General features: G+C 42.3%; 2 protein-coding genes across 7 annotated transcripts in view; one reads left to right on the top strand and one right to left on the bottom strand.

Annotated features, from left to right (window-relative positions):
* mGluR (metabotropic Glutamate Receptor) overlaps nucleotides 1-15925 on the top strand; it is a 271206-nt gene that overhangs the window by 181297 nt on the left and 73984 nt on the right. For all 5 annotated transcript variants that reach the window (XR_015320567.1, XM_086979510.1, XM_022789810.2 and 2 more), the window contains exon 2: nucleotides 14133-15305. The gene's annotated coding sequence lies outside the window, so the exon portion shown is untranslated. The remainder of the gene's footprint in view (nucleotides 1-14132; nucleotides 15306-15925) is intronic.
* LOC147757947 (uncharacterized) lies at nucleotides 9422-14221 on the bottom strand. 2 transcript variants are annotated; one of them, XM_086979511.1, is made up of 3 exons: nucleotides 14083-14221; nucleotides 9871-10069; nucleotides 9422-9632 (listed from the first exon to the last, which is right to left on the bottom strand). In XM_086979511.1, exons 1-3 carry the CDS (start codon nucleotides 14090-14092, stop codon nucleotides 9503-9505), a joined length of 339 nt encoding a protein of 112 aa, XP_086835637.1. In that variant the 5' UTR covers nucleotides 14093-14221; the 3' UTR covers nucleotides 9422-9502. The 2 variants fall into 2 exon arrangements, 1 of the variants encoding a protein (XP_086835637.1); XR_015320568.1 differs by lacking the exon at nucleotides 14083-14221 and adding an exon at nucleotides 10213-10567 and having other exon boundaries at nucleotides 9422-10069.

Here is a 15925-nt window from a genome sequence, read left to right as displayed (position 1 = left end):
AAATCAAACGTATTTTAGGCCACTTTAAGAAATCTTAAAACTAGAGGCTATTGACGACTACATCTTTAGAAAAGTAAACAATAGTCTATTTAAAACATTCGTGTAGTTTACCAATAATGCGTAACGTTAATATATGCATATATATATAATCACTGAAGGTTCTTTTTCGTCGGGTCATAAGTGTATAATACTTTAAGTTTGTAAGCCGGCATGTAGGAACACAGAACTTCCGATACCTCTTATGGGTCTTTTATTAAAACTAAAAAGCTGCCGAAACAACCTAAGATAGGCATGGTGTATTAACAGTAGCGTTGCTCATAAGCGAATTGCTAAGTGGAAAAGTTACGCTATAGACTTAAAGGTTACATCCTCACTGAATTTCGAATTCACTATTGAAGCGGGATCACTTTTACATGTCCAAACTGAAACAAAAAAAGGACAAAATGTTTTCTACCATCTAATATGATTATTATTCGAAGTTAAATTCTCCCATCGTAACAAAAAGGAGAGCAAATGGTAAATGAAAAAACGTCAGCTATAATGCCCACGTGGCTTCGGCCATGAGCAACGCGTCCGATAACTCACGCCAGTGATGCTGTGAACGACACTGCAGGGGTCACGTTAATAGGCGATGCAACACGGTAATGGCTGTGCTTGTCAAGCACAGTCATCAATGAGCGAGTGCGGAAACGGACTCTACCCACAGAAGCTTGTGCGTCCCGACAGATATCTGATTGGTAACTATTATTTAGCTGAATGAAGTCAAGCGACGTCGAGATATGCGTGGGTTTCAGTTACCGATGAGGGGTTTATTGATCTCTTAGACAAATATGATTTTTTCTACTCATTTAAATATATAAGATAAAGAAATTGTTACTATTGTGGTTATGATTACGTGCAACCATTATGCATATCCCATAATCAGAAGAAACCCGTCATGCTGGAAAAAGTAGTGCCTATGCGTGAATGAAAAATCCATTAAGACGTCCCGTACATGTAGATCGTTTTGCGTGAAGTGTTTTTCTTAGTATTTATAGCGAAATTTATAGACTATTGCAAAGTAAATTCTGTGTTCTTATTACAGAGCCAGCCCCTTGCAGTTCAAGTGAATATGGAACCAACTTAAAATTGCACTGCGTATAATATCGCCTAATTAATGCCTAATTTTTTATTATTATTATTTAATTAGATATTATTTAAACTTAATGCCTAGATAAAGGAGTAAACGAAAATTGCGATACAAAAAAAAATACAAAATAAGAACAAGTGACAGACGCTCTATGCAAGTATAACGATACGCTATCAATACAACAGCAGCGTTTACGCTTATACGGCTAGTCAATAGTTTGATTTAAACCACTTGAAATTTGGGAAAGTGCTACAGCAATGACTTGGGCAGGTGAGTCCTATCGAATCAGGATCTGCTCATTCATACGTGTGCGTCTCTTCCGGCCTTAAGGGCATTTTCTAGTGTCACCGAGTGCACGAATGACTTTATTATTAATTCGTTTAGTGTTTGAGATTTCTTTTTAGAACTTAAAGAGGCAGTTTTGCAATTGTAGGTAGAGTCCAATCCATGGGATGGTGTTTTAGGCTTAATAGGTATCGTTACGGATTTAAGCGAGGGTGAGAGAAATAGTAAATCCTAATCTGAGTTCTAAGCTTGCAGCTGAAGCCTGAAAGCGTCGGAGCATCGCATCATCTCAATTTTCTTAGGTGCATATTAACGAACCGCACGTTATTTGGTCATTACCCTGTGAGCCCACTTTTATTTTTTAGCCGTCAATGTATATATGTATATTGGCGGTTAGAGCCTGCTATGTGGATAAACTACCGCTCTTGTATTTTCGTTGAAAACCGTTGAGTGTTGTAGCAATCAAATTTTATGTGAGTCAGAAAAATTACTGGTTTTAGCCATTTATTGCCCAAGAGCTTAAATTGTTTGTGAGTTCCTCTGTTGAGGATATTAGCTCAGATTGGGTATAGGTACAAGGAGGTGACCTTGCTCGTCAGTTGATCATGCATTACGTTTTCCTATCTGACCCCTATTCTCTACCTCTTATCTGAAACGCGCGTTCCTCTTTATTCTCTATGTTCTTCTAACGCCACCGGGTCCATTGACTCAATTTCTAGAGCTTCATCACAAACGTCCATACAAACCCTTTGCGTTTCCGCTATATCTAGCGCCGTTTATGCTCATTCAAGGGAATACGTTTCGCGACTTACCGGCTTGCTTACTCCTGTAGCCTTTGGACACTTGGTTTCTTCTATGTTCAAAGTGTAATGTCAATTTTCGTGTGTTCCGAGTATTCCGACAGCTCTGCTGAGTCGGCCATTGCCACTCTACGGGCAAGTTTATACGCTGAGGCCAATTAGGTTAGCCCGAGTACTGGCGATCTCCCAGTCAGACCCTTAAACAGCGAGCTATAAATGGCGACTGGTGTTCAATAAGACATCACGTCTACTGCCTTGACCTTCCGTTCAAAAAGTGCGCACGACTTCAATGTGGAAAAAGAAGAACGTGGTCATAAAGGTTTACTCCTACAATTATTCTGCAGAACAGGCGTAGCCAGGAGCGCTGATTATCGTGACTAAAAATCATTTATTTAGATAAGAGCAACAATTATTTATACACACGTATATATATTTGTATGACATTGTAGAATCGGCCGCATGATATAGACGCTGTATTTCTAGTGCTACGAAGAAGTAAGCGAACGATTCGAATAGGTCACAGAAGTAAGTTTCGCGTATTAGAGAACGCCTGTCGCACGATACCAGTGAACGCTTCTATTATTGTACATTGTTGTTTTCAATAAGAACACTATTCGTAGCAATAATAGTTGAGAGCACAATTTAAATATGTGGATAGTAGGATGTGAGTTTGGCTTTGCGTGATCTAATAGACAACGTTCAGATGGGTGAAACAACGTAATATGTAAGTTTCGCTATAAGTACTATAGCATAGGTAAAATTTCGTCGCTTGCGCTGAGGTTCCCACAGACGAACGCTTTAATGATTTTCACAATCAAATACCTTTTAGACCTAATGCTAAAAAGGGATGATCTATCTAGATTTCCTGCGAGAGCCCAGGCTTGTCTCTGACTGGTGGTACGCTCATTGGATCATATGTGAGCATTGAAATGTCGACTGAGCCATTGGATGATTATAGATTCATATAATAGCGAGTAGCATTGGTAATATGCGTTTCACGGAGGAAAGAGCAGAACCCCCTATAGCACGGAGAACGCCATGGCAGGAGAATAGTATTAATATAGGTATATCAAACGAACGAAATGCTCAAGCAAATTACTATCGAGCTCCTATCGAGTCGTTACTTGAGTACTACTGTTGTTTATAGCCGCAGACGGTTAAAAGATCAGTGTAGCAACGATTTCGATCTATTAATTGTCTTCTGGGCCATCGATTTGTACCGCCTGACGTCTTCGTCTTTAGATGAGACAACAGAGTTTAACAGCTAGCGAAAGAAGCGATAGACGTTGTGTATAGATCTCTATCTAGTCATTTGCTACATGGTAAAGCAAGAAGATCATTTGAACTTCATTCTACTGCAACAGCATATCCCTAGCCAAACGCGCTGATAAGTTCACAGACAGTGATTTTATTGTCGCTTACGTGCGACGCAGCAGTAGACAAGCGCAGTGGATCAGAACAGCGGTAGATACTCGTCAGACGCTGTTAGTAGCAGATATTCAGCCCAGCTAATCTGCCGGTTTACATTATTTACCCACTGATGGGTTGGTAGTTCCGGCTGCTTAGATCGTGCGTGACCTTCCGCTTCGTCTGACACCTGCAATCACACCTGAACCTGCCACAAGGGAACACAGACACTTTGCAACTTCTACACGGCCTAACAACATCGAGCTTTCCAAGCATGCGTTCATAGCCGCGCGAGCTCGCCAGAGAATTTCATCCATTAATAACTCTGTGCGGCCACGGCGTTAACAAACTTTACTACCGTTGACAATCCCAGCGCAGAGCGGGAAATTGGATTGGAGTGCGCATCCTCGATGATGACGACGGCACACCTTACGACCGGGATGGACTAGAGCCAAAAGCGTCACGAGTTATAAACGACAGTGCAGGTTCAGTGTCATCCAGTACTGATATAGCCTGGGTCGAAAATGGCTACTAACATATATGTTCACTATTCTTTGATCTTAAAAATATTGCTTCACATACTTCATGTATGTGTCTTGTGGCTGTCACTTAAAGCTGGCGTTTGTTCTGCTCATATATGACTCATTGGCCTTCAGAGCCAATTGGACCAGAGCTCTTTATAAAAAGAAGGTAAAACACTTCTCTACGTACCTCACTCTCTCTGCCTATACCTAATCCTTTGACGTACAAATATGACAGTCGCTTAAAATATAGAAAGACAATTGTCTTGAACCGTAATCACCTCAGGCCACGTGTCACATTGTTTTGCATTACACTGCTGATTACGTACTTCTGTTAATGACGTACATACACCAAGCCAACTGCATAGTAACTATTGGCGTTCGTTCAAAAACGGATATGCTTATTGTTAAGTGACAACACCAAGATAGTTGACAACTCGAAGTATGCATCCCTACCAGTATCTGAGTTCCGCAAGAGGACCTCAGTCTATTTCTAAGATGGTTACGTTAGCCTAGAAGGACTATTGACTCGGTGTGAGACGCCGATGCCCAAAAGAGGTGCCATCCAATAAGGTCAGGGTTTCTGTTTTAATATCTCAGATTAAAGATGGTGGGCGGACGTCCACCTACTGTATATTGTTGTACCATACGAACGGTCACTGGACTGTGACAGTGGGTTATTTGATAGCGTGGGCTGCCAGGCGATGAGATAGCCTTTGTGCCTGATTAGAACCGTTTGATAAATAGACCGTCAGAATCGTCCTCGTGGTCCCCAGGTCGGACATTCATGGATCATGTCCCCACTGTGACAATGCGTTTCATACTACTACTACTACTACTACTACAGCTACTGCTGCTGCTGCTGCTGCTGCTGCTGCGCCGTCTGGCGGCGCGTCGTTTGACAGGCGACAAAGGGTATCTGCCGCAGTAGCAACTTATTTAATTGGGAAAATATTTCAAGCTATCTTTTTATACTAATTAGTATCTGTTTAACGAAAAGCTAGATAATTATCAGTTAATTCAATACATGTACGGACTTTTCGAGCTGTCAATAATCCTACGTGCTCTAGATAGGGCTTAACATAATGTAATAGTAGGTGAAGTGAACACGAGCATCAAAAATCTACATGTATATGTATTTCGACTGTTTGGCCTTAAAGCTTCTTCGAGTCGAGTCCGCTTCACGGTACGCTGGCGCAATTATTTCGACAATATGGTCAAAATAAATGGACTCCGAAGTCATCTTTACTTCGAAGTCACTTTTTACAGTTGAAGTCTATTCTAAATTCGTAGTTGCGCTTCCTGTTTCCTTGGCCAATATAAAGGGTAAGACGTTTCTACATAGAGAGAGCCAACTAAGGCTTACATTTTTGGACAGAAAGCAGAAACATTAAGTGTATCTTAGTGTCATCCGTGTGAATTTAAAAAGCTACACCCACAGACCTTTTCCTCGTATGACTGCGATTCGTTCATTCAATATAGAATGTGTTATTTTACGGGAAGGTTTTGTTTCTAATCAGTTGGCTTCGATGTAATCCGTACAGTGGTAACACGTTTATGAATTAATGATGTGTGGCAGATTCAAAAGGTAGATTGGAAACTATGATAGATAACATCAACGCACCTTTTTTCAATGATGCCAGATACCCAATGGTCCTGGGTTTCTAAAGAATTGTAGAAAACTTAACTCTAGAAGCAAACTGTTCACCTGGGATCATCGATTAGCAGTTTATATGGTCCTAGATTGCCTTATATATGACTCACTCATAAAGTTTGCAAAAATAAAAATCATAGCACCGGCTGTTCTTCTTTCTTTTACGCCATGCCTCTCACGCTACGCTTCCTAAGTAATCGAAGAGTGCTCACTTCTTCTGGGTAAACGGTAAGTGTTGTTAGACGTCTGTTTGTTTTGTAGGTGTTTTCAAATATTTTCGGAAGATAGACCTATGTCATCAGTCAGTCTAACTGGTTGAGTCAGTCTAATAGTCCTCTTTAGATTTCCAACTTGCTACTTCAGTTCCACAGTTGAGAGGTGCGCCATCATGATATGACCCTCTGTTTTGCTTTCACTAGCCAAGGCTTTGTCTGGCCTTTTCGATGGCGGAAAGAAAATGTCATTTAATTTAGTTGACAGCTTTGTGCGATCGAAATTTTACCTAGCTGTACTGATGGTACGAATCTGCTTTCATTGAAAGGTTCCCGAATTCTGGGGGTTTACTCAGATCCGTTTAGAGATACTTCATTTTCCTACGTCTATCTTATGGTCGAAGCAGAGTGCTAAAATATGGTCAGCAGTTAGAAGGTCCTGGAAGTGTATACCTCTGAACAAGAAGCTATATGACATGCGAGACTTTTCCGTAGATGTTACTTGAACTCTCATAGCGCTGAAATAAAGTAATCGAATTTGTACATTTTAATTATATAAGTGCTCTTCCATAAAATCAAATAGGACGCGGAAGGCTTTTTCCGAGACACTATACCTTAAAAACCAACAGGTAACAAGCGCCGATTTTTAGGTATCATGCAAAATTAAAATACCATGGATGATATCATCACTTCGTCGGGTTGGAGCATGAACATTGCTAGCACCGAGCGTTGGCCTTTCTGCGAACCGGGTAACTGCTACTGTAACATGTAAAGGATCAACGACCATGCACTTTCTTGAGACTACGTGTGAAAATCTTTGGCGCTAAGAAGATCTTTTCAATCAATTCGAATTTAACTCAAGTCACCAGCCACTATCGGCGATTGCGTGAAGCTAAGCTCTTCGCGAAGCGTTCGTGTTGTTCCACCCCTAGTTAATTCGAATAGCAATACTATCAATATATATCCACGGCGATGTCCTCGCTTATGCAGAGATAGCTGAAGTAGAACTGATAAAAATCTAGTATCGTGCCACTGGCGCTTTGTCTTTCAGACAGTTTAGAGTAATTTAGAATTCCATCTGAATTCTACTTGAAAAAAACTAGCTAGTATCAAGAATACAAAGCAGATGCTTAGTAATTATATGGTTTGTATTTGACCTGCACAAACATTTCACCCACGTTTTCCGCGCTTCTTGTCGTCACCAGTCAACCCAGGTGCTCTCGCAGAGACATGGCAACGTAAAGCAAGCAAAAACCGATCTCGAGTAATCATTTTAACAATGAACTGTCGTTCCTGTATACACGAATACGGTTGTGACGTGAAGCCTATTTTTGCGTAGGCTACTTCTGAGCTAGTAATCCCGTGGCTACGATCTACCAGGTCTCGTTGTTGCTGAACAAGTTAGTTATCGGAGTTCCCGTAGCTCGATGCGACAGCAATAACAATTTTCACTGAAAATAGAAGTAGTCCTACTTGTTAACTGACTATCCACCTGCTTCATTTCTTCTGTACATAAGCTGTAGGTTCTCATTTGTACTATACCTGCACTGGAACCAAACGATTCTCGCAAGCCCCCATCGTAAGTTCGTTTAACAAACATGGCACTGAGTTAACGTTCATTGTACGAGGAGAAGGTTTGGTAGCGTTTGAGATAAAGCTAACTTATATGTGAGCGGCTTCGTTACTGATGATTTGCGAGAATCAGATGGCTCTGAAAACGGCCCCGAATGGCATCACATCACCAGATCCATACAATTTATTCGTACTCTACCTCGAAAAACCCAAATGAATACTACGAAATCAATAGTGTGAACGAGTAAAAGATAATACGCGAAATAAGAACTATTAGACCAAAACAAACTGATGACCCCTGACGAAAATTTTATGTTAGCAAACTGGACCTAAATGACCACAGTCGATTTCACTTTTAGTGAATTATGACAGAGATATGTTTTCAAATTCAGGAAGTTTAAGTTGCTTTGAAAGTATCACAACGATCATATCTGTTTCTAGAGTATAGCAACAGTAACAAGCGAGCTCGCGGAGTTCCTTTACTCCCTTTCTGCTCTAACGCGCGACCATTTTAAGGTACCCGAGAGTGGAATTTTGGCTATCTATATATATATATATCTATATTTTTCTTCTATGACTGTGTGCTATAGCGGACATTATCCACAGTGACAAATGAGGTCGACACATGTCGGTTCTACAAGTCCAGATGGTAGGAACCCCCTCTGAGTCGAAAATCAAAATTTCATCAAATGTTTAATCAGAAGAGCCTTACACTAGCAGTTTTCGTTTCTAGCATAGGACCAAAACCGAATTCGAAGTAGTCACTGTGGATCGTTTCCTCTCCTAGTTTGATTGCCCTTCAGATAGCCTTTAAAATGCTCTCAGAATTCATCTCTACCATGCAGGTTGTCTGCTTGGTCTGCTCGAACAATGCTAAATGCGTTGGCCTTCTCCTGTAAAACTTCAGCCCTGAGACAAAGGGTCAGATGACCTTTAGCGCAAATTAATTTTAAATAAAACTATCGTTGCTTGACACGTTGATGTATTTAAATAAGGCTAACGCCTTGAATAAAGGCACAGTTGTACCGGCCAGTTAGCCTCTAAATAGCAAAAATATTAAATTCTATAGCAATTTCCACTCTTCGTAAATCACTTTTCTTATTCGAGCCACTTGAAGCGCAAACGCCATTTGGCGTTTATTGAATTGGAAATCTGACTTAATAGAAGAGCATTAGAGATCGGTCGTATTCGATACTACATTTCGAAACTGAAGGCCATTAGCGATGTCTCCTTATGATAGTGATTCAAACAGGTTTTACCATGAATATTCTACCTTGAGCTAATTAACATAAAAAACTTATAAGTACATTAAAAACCAATGCACCGTTGTGAAGTCTGCTGTTCTCCTTTGTTACGTCTCCAGCGTCGTGTTTGCCCCACCGGAACTTTCAAATAACGCGACCTTGTTCGTTTCGTTACGTGATGATATTGTAGCCAGGCAAGTAACGCTTGCTCTAGTTTTTGATCAGGTGCATTTGTTCATCGACAGCCTGGGCGTATGCAGCCGCTTACTTTTCCGTCGTTTATCCTGCCAGATGTTCTTCGCTATATGTAGCACGTCGCATCTGCCTGTACTTGTTATCTATAGACTGAAGAGTCGATGTACGCACTACTCACTGGCATTTCATCATGCAGAACGAACGCAACTTGAAGCTTCAAACGTTCAAATCCCTACTGATACGAGGAAATATCTGTTTCTTTTTATCTTTACTCAGTGAGGCTTTCATATCGGCAAAAATATCGAAAGCCTGTTAGTAGCGGAACTCTACAGTCCCGTTATTAGGTAACATAAGATAAGCAGTAAAAACTGATATTACAACTTTTTATTGACTTGATGCGTTTCGATCATATCTTATCTTTATTAATTTTATACCTAATGTACCCTATTATCTCACTCGCGATGCTAGCACAAGTTGTGGTTGTCATCTATGATTGGGCAGACTTTTCTTTTGTCGAAATACTATCGGTCCGCCTTGAGCAATTTGAGGATTCGCAGGGACATTTCCTGTCGACGATGACACATAGTGAGGTACTCTCCTTGCTAGCAGTATCCTAGCAATAAATAACAATACATGTCTTCAATAATTATTTACATAGTTGTAAAAAAGAAGCACCTCACTCGCGTCGCCATTAGCATGCAATGAGGGAAGTGGCTACCTTCGTAGAAGCATCGATTTTCGAATGTTGGTTCGTTGCAGCCGGATATATTTGCAAGGCTTCACTCTACATATACATTAGCTATTAACTATATGTTAGGATTTTGGTTGGCAATCGAATGAGTTTAGTATACCTCGCGCTTGATACACAATTGACGGCAAAAATTTGTGCCGATTTTTCGCCGTCTCCACGGCTGACACTTCCAACGAATACCCTACCAAGCGTATTCCAAAACGGGGTATCAAACGACCTCATATCGCAGGGACCGCTTGAACATATATGCTTTTCATTGAAGGTTCTATTGATTATGAAGCGGTTATCCATGTTACGACCTGGAAGTTCATAATCAGATATATGAGACCCCGCATCTCTGCACTACGTAAGAGTAGCGTTATATTTCGGGCACAATACAATGTGTAAGTTAGTTATCTAAAATCCCCAAAATAGATCTGTAGATACGACATACATAACTTACTTGATCTACTCTCTATCTATCTGCTCTAGCGAAAGACAGTCGATTTGTTCGCGATAGAAGTGAACGGGCCAGGGATTAGTTCGTATGAGCATCGTTTCTATCAGCAGAGCTATTAAGTCGGACGGCGGGCCTCACAGATATTAGCACAAGCAATATAAGTTTGTGCTGATATTATCGGGGCAATAGGAGCCTGTCACTTCACTATCTGATGCCAATTTTTTTCGATCACCACTGCATTTCTCGCAGCATAGACGGTCCAAGAACGGCCGTGAAACATAACGATCCTAACGAAGAGACGTAGCTGCTTTTCCACGTTCGTCATAAATGTTTTGAGCATTCTGTTTCAGGAGGAGTTTACGGGCTAATCAGTAAGGTGGCCTTAGATGGCCAGGGGCAGACGACAAAAAGAAATCGTCGATCTCTCTGACAGACCGCGCAAGCCGTGTTGTGAGTAAGGACCTGCGGTAAACGTGCTTTATCTAGCAGACTCCGTTAGACGGTAATAGCCACGCTACACTTTGGTCAGTTCCCGACCTCCGGGATCATAAACGATCGACGGTCAAGGTCAAAAAACTATGTCAATGACCTTAAGGCGTGGCCTATTTGAAGACATACCAAAAACGGGTCTTTCCAAGACGGAGTGCAACCCAGCGCACCTATCTGTTAGGCTCCACCGTAACAGCTGTATCTAATTATTACTTACGGCGGCGAAAGATTGCGCAATCAACGTTATGTTCTTTCGCCGGATCTCGGAAGCGGGAGAGATCGTAGAAGTGTATAGATCCTTGATACAGAAGCAAATTGAACAATGACAACAATAGATGCTCGTACATTTGTAAACGATCGCGCTGATAAATTTAGATTTAAATACATATAACTACGTAGACTTTATAGCGACTGGTGCTGAGCTCGTTCGTTTGGCGACGACAATTTCAAATACAATAACCAGAGGTCGAAACTATCGACGTTTGATTTGACAAATTCTCTATTTGTCTATGAGAGTGTTCTGGGCATTTTTGATCTTTTAGTATGACCACCCGTACCCCATCCGACTGACTACACATATCCATGTCATCATAAAAGTATTGCTTTTAAGAAAAATGACTACTGTGTATTCAAACCGAATTGGCTAGATAGGATTTTGGCGTCTGCCGCCGTTTGCATATGGTTTACCCGACTACCGAAGTGTCTACCTGGCTACCAACTGTCGTAACGACAGCACAGACACACAAAGCTTACCGTAATATCTACTAACGAAATTACAATGGAACACCAATAGACGCACGAGAATATACACTCTTGGACGTAAGCCAACATCTTCATTCCACACAATCTCCATTTCGTCTAGCGCTTTCCATTGGGTTTTAAACCTGATAGAGGTGTGGCCTTTCCTGGCTCGCAATGGGGCTATGATGGCGCAGTTTTGCAGGCACCTTATACTATGCTGGTTTTAGTGCAAGATGTGTAGAACAATAACATCCGTGTAAAACAAGAAGCTTCAATGTGTACGTTGTTTTTTCTCTTTTTTTTTTTTCATCCCGTATAGCATTACAGCGGTCTGTGTACGCTGCGACTTAAAACCGTCGTCATCCTTATATTTCATCAGCGTAACTGTGTTTAGCGTAGCTGCACGCAGACGTCTGGACTTACAAGGTTTGCTTTGTGCCTAAGTGGACATGTTTATAGTTTGCCTGATATAGCAAGACGGATTGATAAACTTTAAAGACACACATTGCAGACACACACCGTCAGCCATGGAACTACATATCCAATATATGGTGCTCTATATTGACTGCTGTAATACCGATTGTGCGTGTTGAACTTCGGTTTGCCCAAAGCCACGGAGCACTGCCTACGTAATACGTAACCTGCCTCAAAGCCGTAACTTTGCCAGTGAGTGCTTTCGCGGTCATCGACGAACGCACTGCATACAATGAATAGATAAACCATCTCTATCGCTATGACGTTATTGATGTCGACAACCAGGGTTAGGCGGTGACGGCGCTCGTGATCCGCAGCCAGCGAACATCGTATAGAAAAGGCTTCGTTTCGGCTTTTCAACATCTTCCGAATTTGTTTGATGCGTCCGTTGCCGCCTCTGGCAGGCTAGCAATCCATGGAAGATTCATCTGCCCGCTGGCCTCGTTGCTCTCCCACCTAGAGAAACGACACATCTTTGGCGCTGACAGTGAACCTTTTTGATTCGCACTTACCCCACAGATCCTCATTTGCCCTGCGAAACCGTTATACTTTCCTAAACATACCAACCTCGTCATCTTTTCTCATGCCTTACGCGGCCACAGAAGACTCTGGATGACGTCTCACGCCCCGCGGATCCTTTTGGCTCGGATTATTTATCCGGTCCAACTTCGCTGCCCTAGCAAACTTGCACTTTACTGTTGGCTCCCGTTCACCCACATACATTCATCGACCGAACTAGCGGCAGGCGACTCAACTAGTCACCCTGCCGTGTTTTCGCTCTGAGTCTCTTTCTATCTCTCTGTCGGTATGTCTCTCTGCCTTACCGAACAGAAGATCGGACAACGTCAATGGAGCATTAGCTCTTCTGCCATGGGCCGCTATGGGCCGGTGTGTAATCGGTGTTGAACAATAGACGACCCATTTTAGGTAACCGACTCTGTGGAATTTCCTAGTGACAAGATAGCTGGCCGTTTAGCCGGTAACTAGCTAAGGCAAACCAAAACACCGGCTGTCGACTGCTGTTGCCGTTAGACGAAGCGGCAGACACGAAAAATGCGAAGACGCGTCTCTGCCTTTAGCTGATAAAGCGCCCAGTGGAGAGAGCCTTCCTCGGAGTGTTTACCTGGAGGATCTCGAGTTTCTGCTTCCACTTACGGCCAGTGGAACTAGCCTTGTCTGCTACGCTTTTATCCTGCAGAAGTCGCACGTTGAACACCCGGCAAATTCTGGGTAGAAGAGAAGTACTTTGGATGCGATCGTATAAGGCCGGGATTGGGCTCCATCTCTGGCCGGCGGACCTTTCCTTCTACTTGGCCGCCGTCGCCTACGCGGCTCCGGGATTGAGATGCTTTCTTTCGTGTTGCCTCTATGCTTTCCCTGTCCCATTCCTGTGCGATTTCCCTTAAACCTCACGACGTTAGGCGCTTCCGAACACTTGTGTCCAACGTCGGCGAAAACCCTGCGCTCACACATCGTGCTGAACGTAGACACCCTCCGGTTCTGCACTATTACGTTAAGTGCAGGACTTGAAAGCCGGACGTTACTGAGTAAAGCGAACATTAAACATGTCCCCTTCAGACGGTGGCCGAATGACTGCCAAGCGAATCTGACTAAAAGGTGTGCAACCGCCATTGAGCGAAAATACGTTGCTAATGTGCAGTGCGACCTGGAGACATTACCTATCTATTTGGTAATTGCCATTTGTATTAAGCACGAAGCTGACAAATGTAGATTTAGACTTTTAAGAGGTTGACTTACTATTAGAAAATAATTACATATATAGATCTGCAGTTGAACTAGAGATAAATCATAAGAGCAAGAGAAAAATTGTTCTTCTACAAAAAAAGATCACAACAGTGACTACTCACAGCCGCTACGAAACAATCCCTGTCTGGCTTTGTTGATATCGATGAACTATTTCATCGAACAGAACCTATATTTTGTTATCCAATAGTACGTTGCGATTGCACTGTTTTTCAATAATGGGCAGAGTCTTTTAACTGAAAGACTACGTGTCAATGACGATACTCACAGTGGCCTTTGCCACTCGGTCGATATCACCGGCGCCATATAAATTTACTTGTTACATATGAATCGAAACAGGCTGTATAATGCCACACATTCTGTTTACATGTAGCTCTTGAGAGCCACAACTTTTATGTGACCTACCTGCTGCCATTATAGTAGCTAACGTACTGTAATATTTTCTCAAATTTCAGGCGAAGATGAGCGGATGCCATTTGGCGTGACCGAAGGCATAGGCCTGAGGCGTAGGCGGCTGTGCGGCGTGGCCCCTGTTCGAAGGAGGGCCTCCAGTGGGGCAAATGAGAGGCGGTGTACGGGCCTTGTACCAACAGCTGCAGCCCCCTTCCCCTACCGCAATAGTAACGACGATTGTCGCCGCTGCCAACGACCATCAGAACTTACATCAAATTGTAGTGAATCGAAGTTGGCCGCCACAATCCGAAACGACAGCTGGCCGGCATATAACAAAGGCGCCAAACATATTCAATATTTGTTGAATATTTCGAAGAAGAAGATCCCCGTCGCCATCGTATGACGCCCGAAGGGCCACGCCGCAGGGTGCCGCCGTCACTGTTACCAGCTGGCCTCATTATTCCCTAGCTTTTTTGCCAAGAAAAGAAATGTCGCTATGTCTATGCGTCCGACACCACGGCAGCAGTCATCAGTGAACACCACTACGATACTGACAGAGGTCACTTGTCATACAACTATTACCCTTGACCCGGCATCTAAAAAAAATAAAGAGCACAAAAAGTTGACGAATGTAAAAATGAACGGTCGAAATAGTTAGGGCGACATAAACCGCAACGGCGACAATAAAAATAACAACAAACGAAGACATAGAGATGATGAAAAGGCAGAACTGAATGAGGGGACGAAAGCCGATAACCACAATATGGACGAGCAGTACGGGAGTTAGCCACTTATCGAAAAATGCCAAATATAAACAACAGCTAAGATGTAATGTAAACCGCATAGACAATACGGAATTCCTCCTAAAAGATTACGAAATTACTAGCATTCGGTAAGTACGGCGCCACGGCAGTCTGTAAAAGGAGTAAGTGGCGCGCGTACCCTATTTTTTCATTCATGTCGAAAGGGTCACCACAGGGGTTTACTTTCGAGTTGACAAGGTCTATCGGTCGGCTTGAGGTCAGATTTTACTAGTGTTAGTAATTATCAGTCACAATAATCGTGGAGGAGAACTGCAGAAAGTGGCGGAAAGGTCAAAGCGGCGCAAAACAAACGGAACGGACGGTCAACGACGTCGAACATGGTCATCGCCGTCGTTCAGTGACTCGCGGCCTAGGAAGGCAAGAGCCGCCTGATCGGGACGCCTTTTGAACGGCAATAATAACGTCGAGACGGTAAGTACTATTTGTTGAATGAATTAATTGCTTACATAAGAAAAGGATCCAAGTCCGAAGCTTTGAAGATGTAAAACACAGCTGTCACGATTTGTATGTTTTTTTTTTTGTTTTCCTAGTGAACTTGATAAGAACGCATTAGACGTCAAGCTGCCGACCCAGTAAAATACTGGGCTCACACTATATAGAAACGTTTCTATAGACTTTAATACGCAAAGTAATCTTGTTCCCAGCTGTGCCAAGCATACACACCTCGAGTTGACATATTTGTATTACGAACTGTTATCAATACGATTGGCGTAGAATACACCAGACAGATGCAAAAAAAATATGCGCGTGTCATAGGAATACGTGATAATACATCATAAGTGCAATTTAAAGGCATATATATATATATATATATAATTCAGTATGTTGGTGGTCTACGGGTATGTTGACAAAACCAAAAGAATTACTGTTGTTAAAAATGAGCAAGAAGCGCAAGTGGACGGTCAAGACACGGGTAGTTTTCGTTTACTTTTAATATTCATTTTTCCCTCTACCTCTCTTGATTATTTTGTATATCGCTATTTACTAAGTGGTCTTTACCTCTGAATTCGTCATAAATCGCTATTAAGCCA

The sequence above is a fragment of the Varroa destructor genome, unplaced genomic scaffold (assembly GCF_002443255.2).
Source record: "Varroa destructor unplaced genomic scaffold, Vdes_3.0 BEIS01000002.1, whole genome shotgun sequence".
Lineage (NCBI taxonomy): Eukaryota > Metazoa > Arthropoda > Arachnida > Mesostigmata > Varroidae > Varroa > Varroa destructor.
The sequence above is the reverse complement of the archived record's forward strand: the minus strand, read 5'-3'. Positions and strand labels throughout refer to the sequence as shown.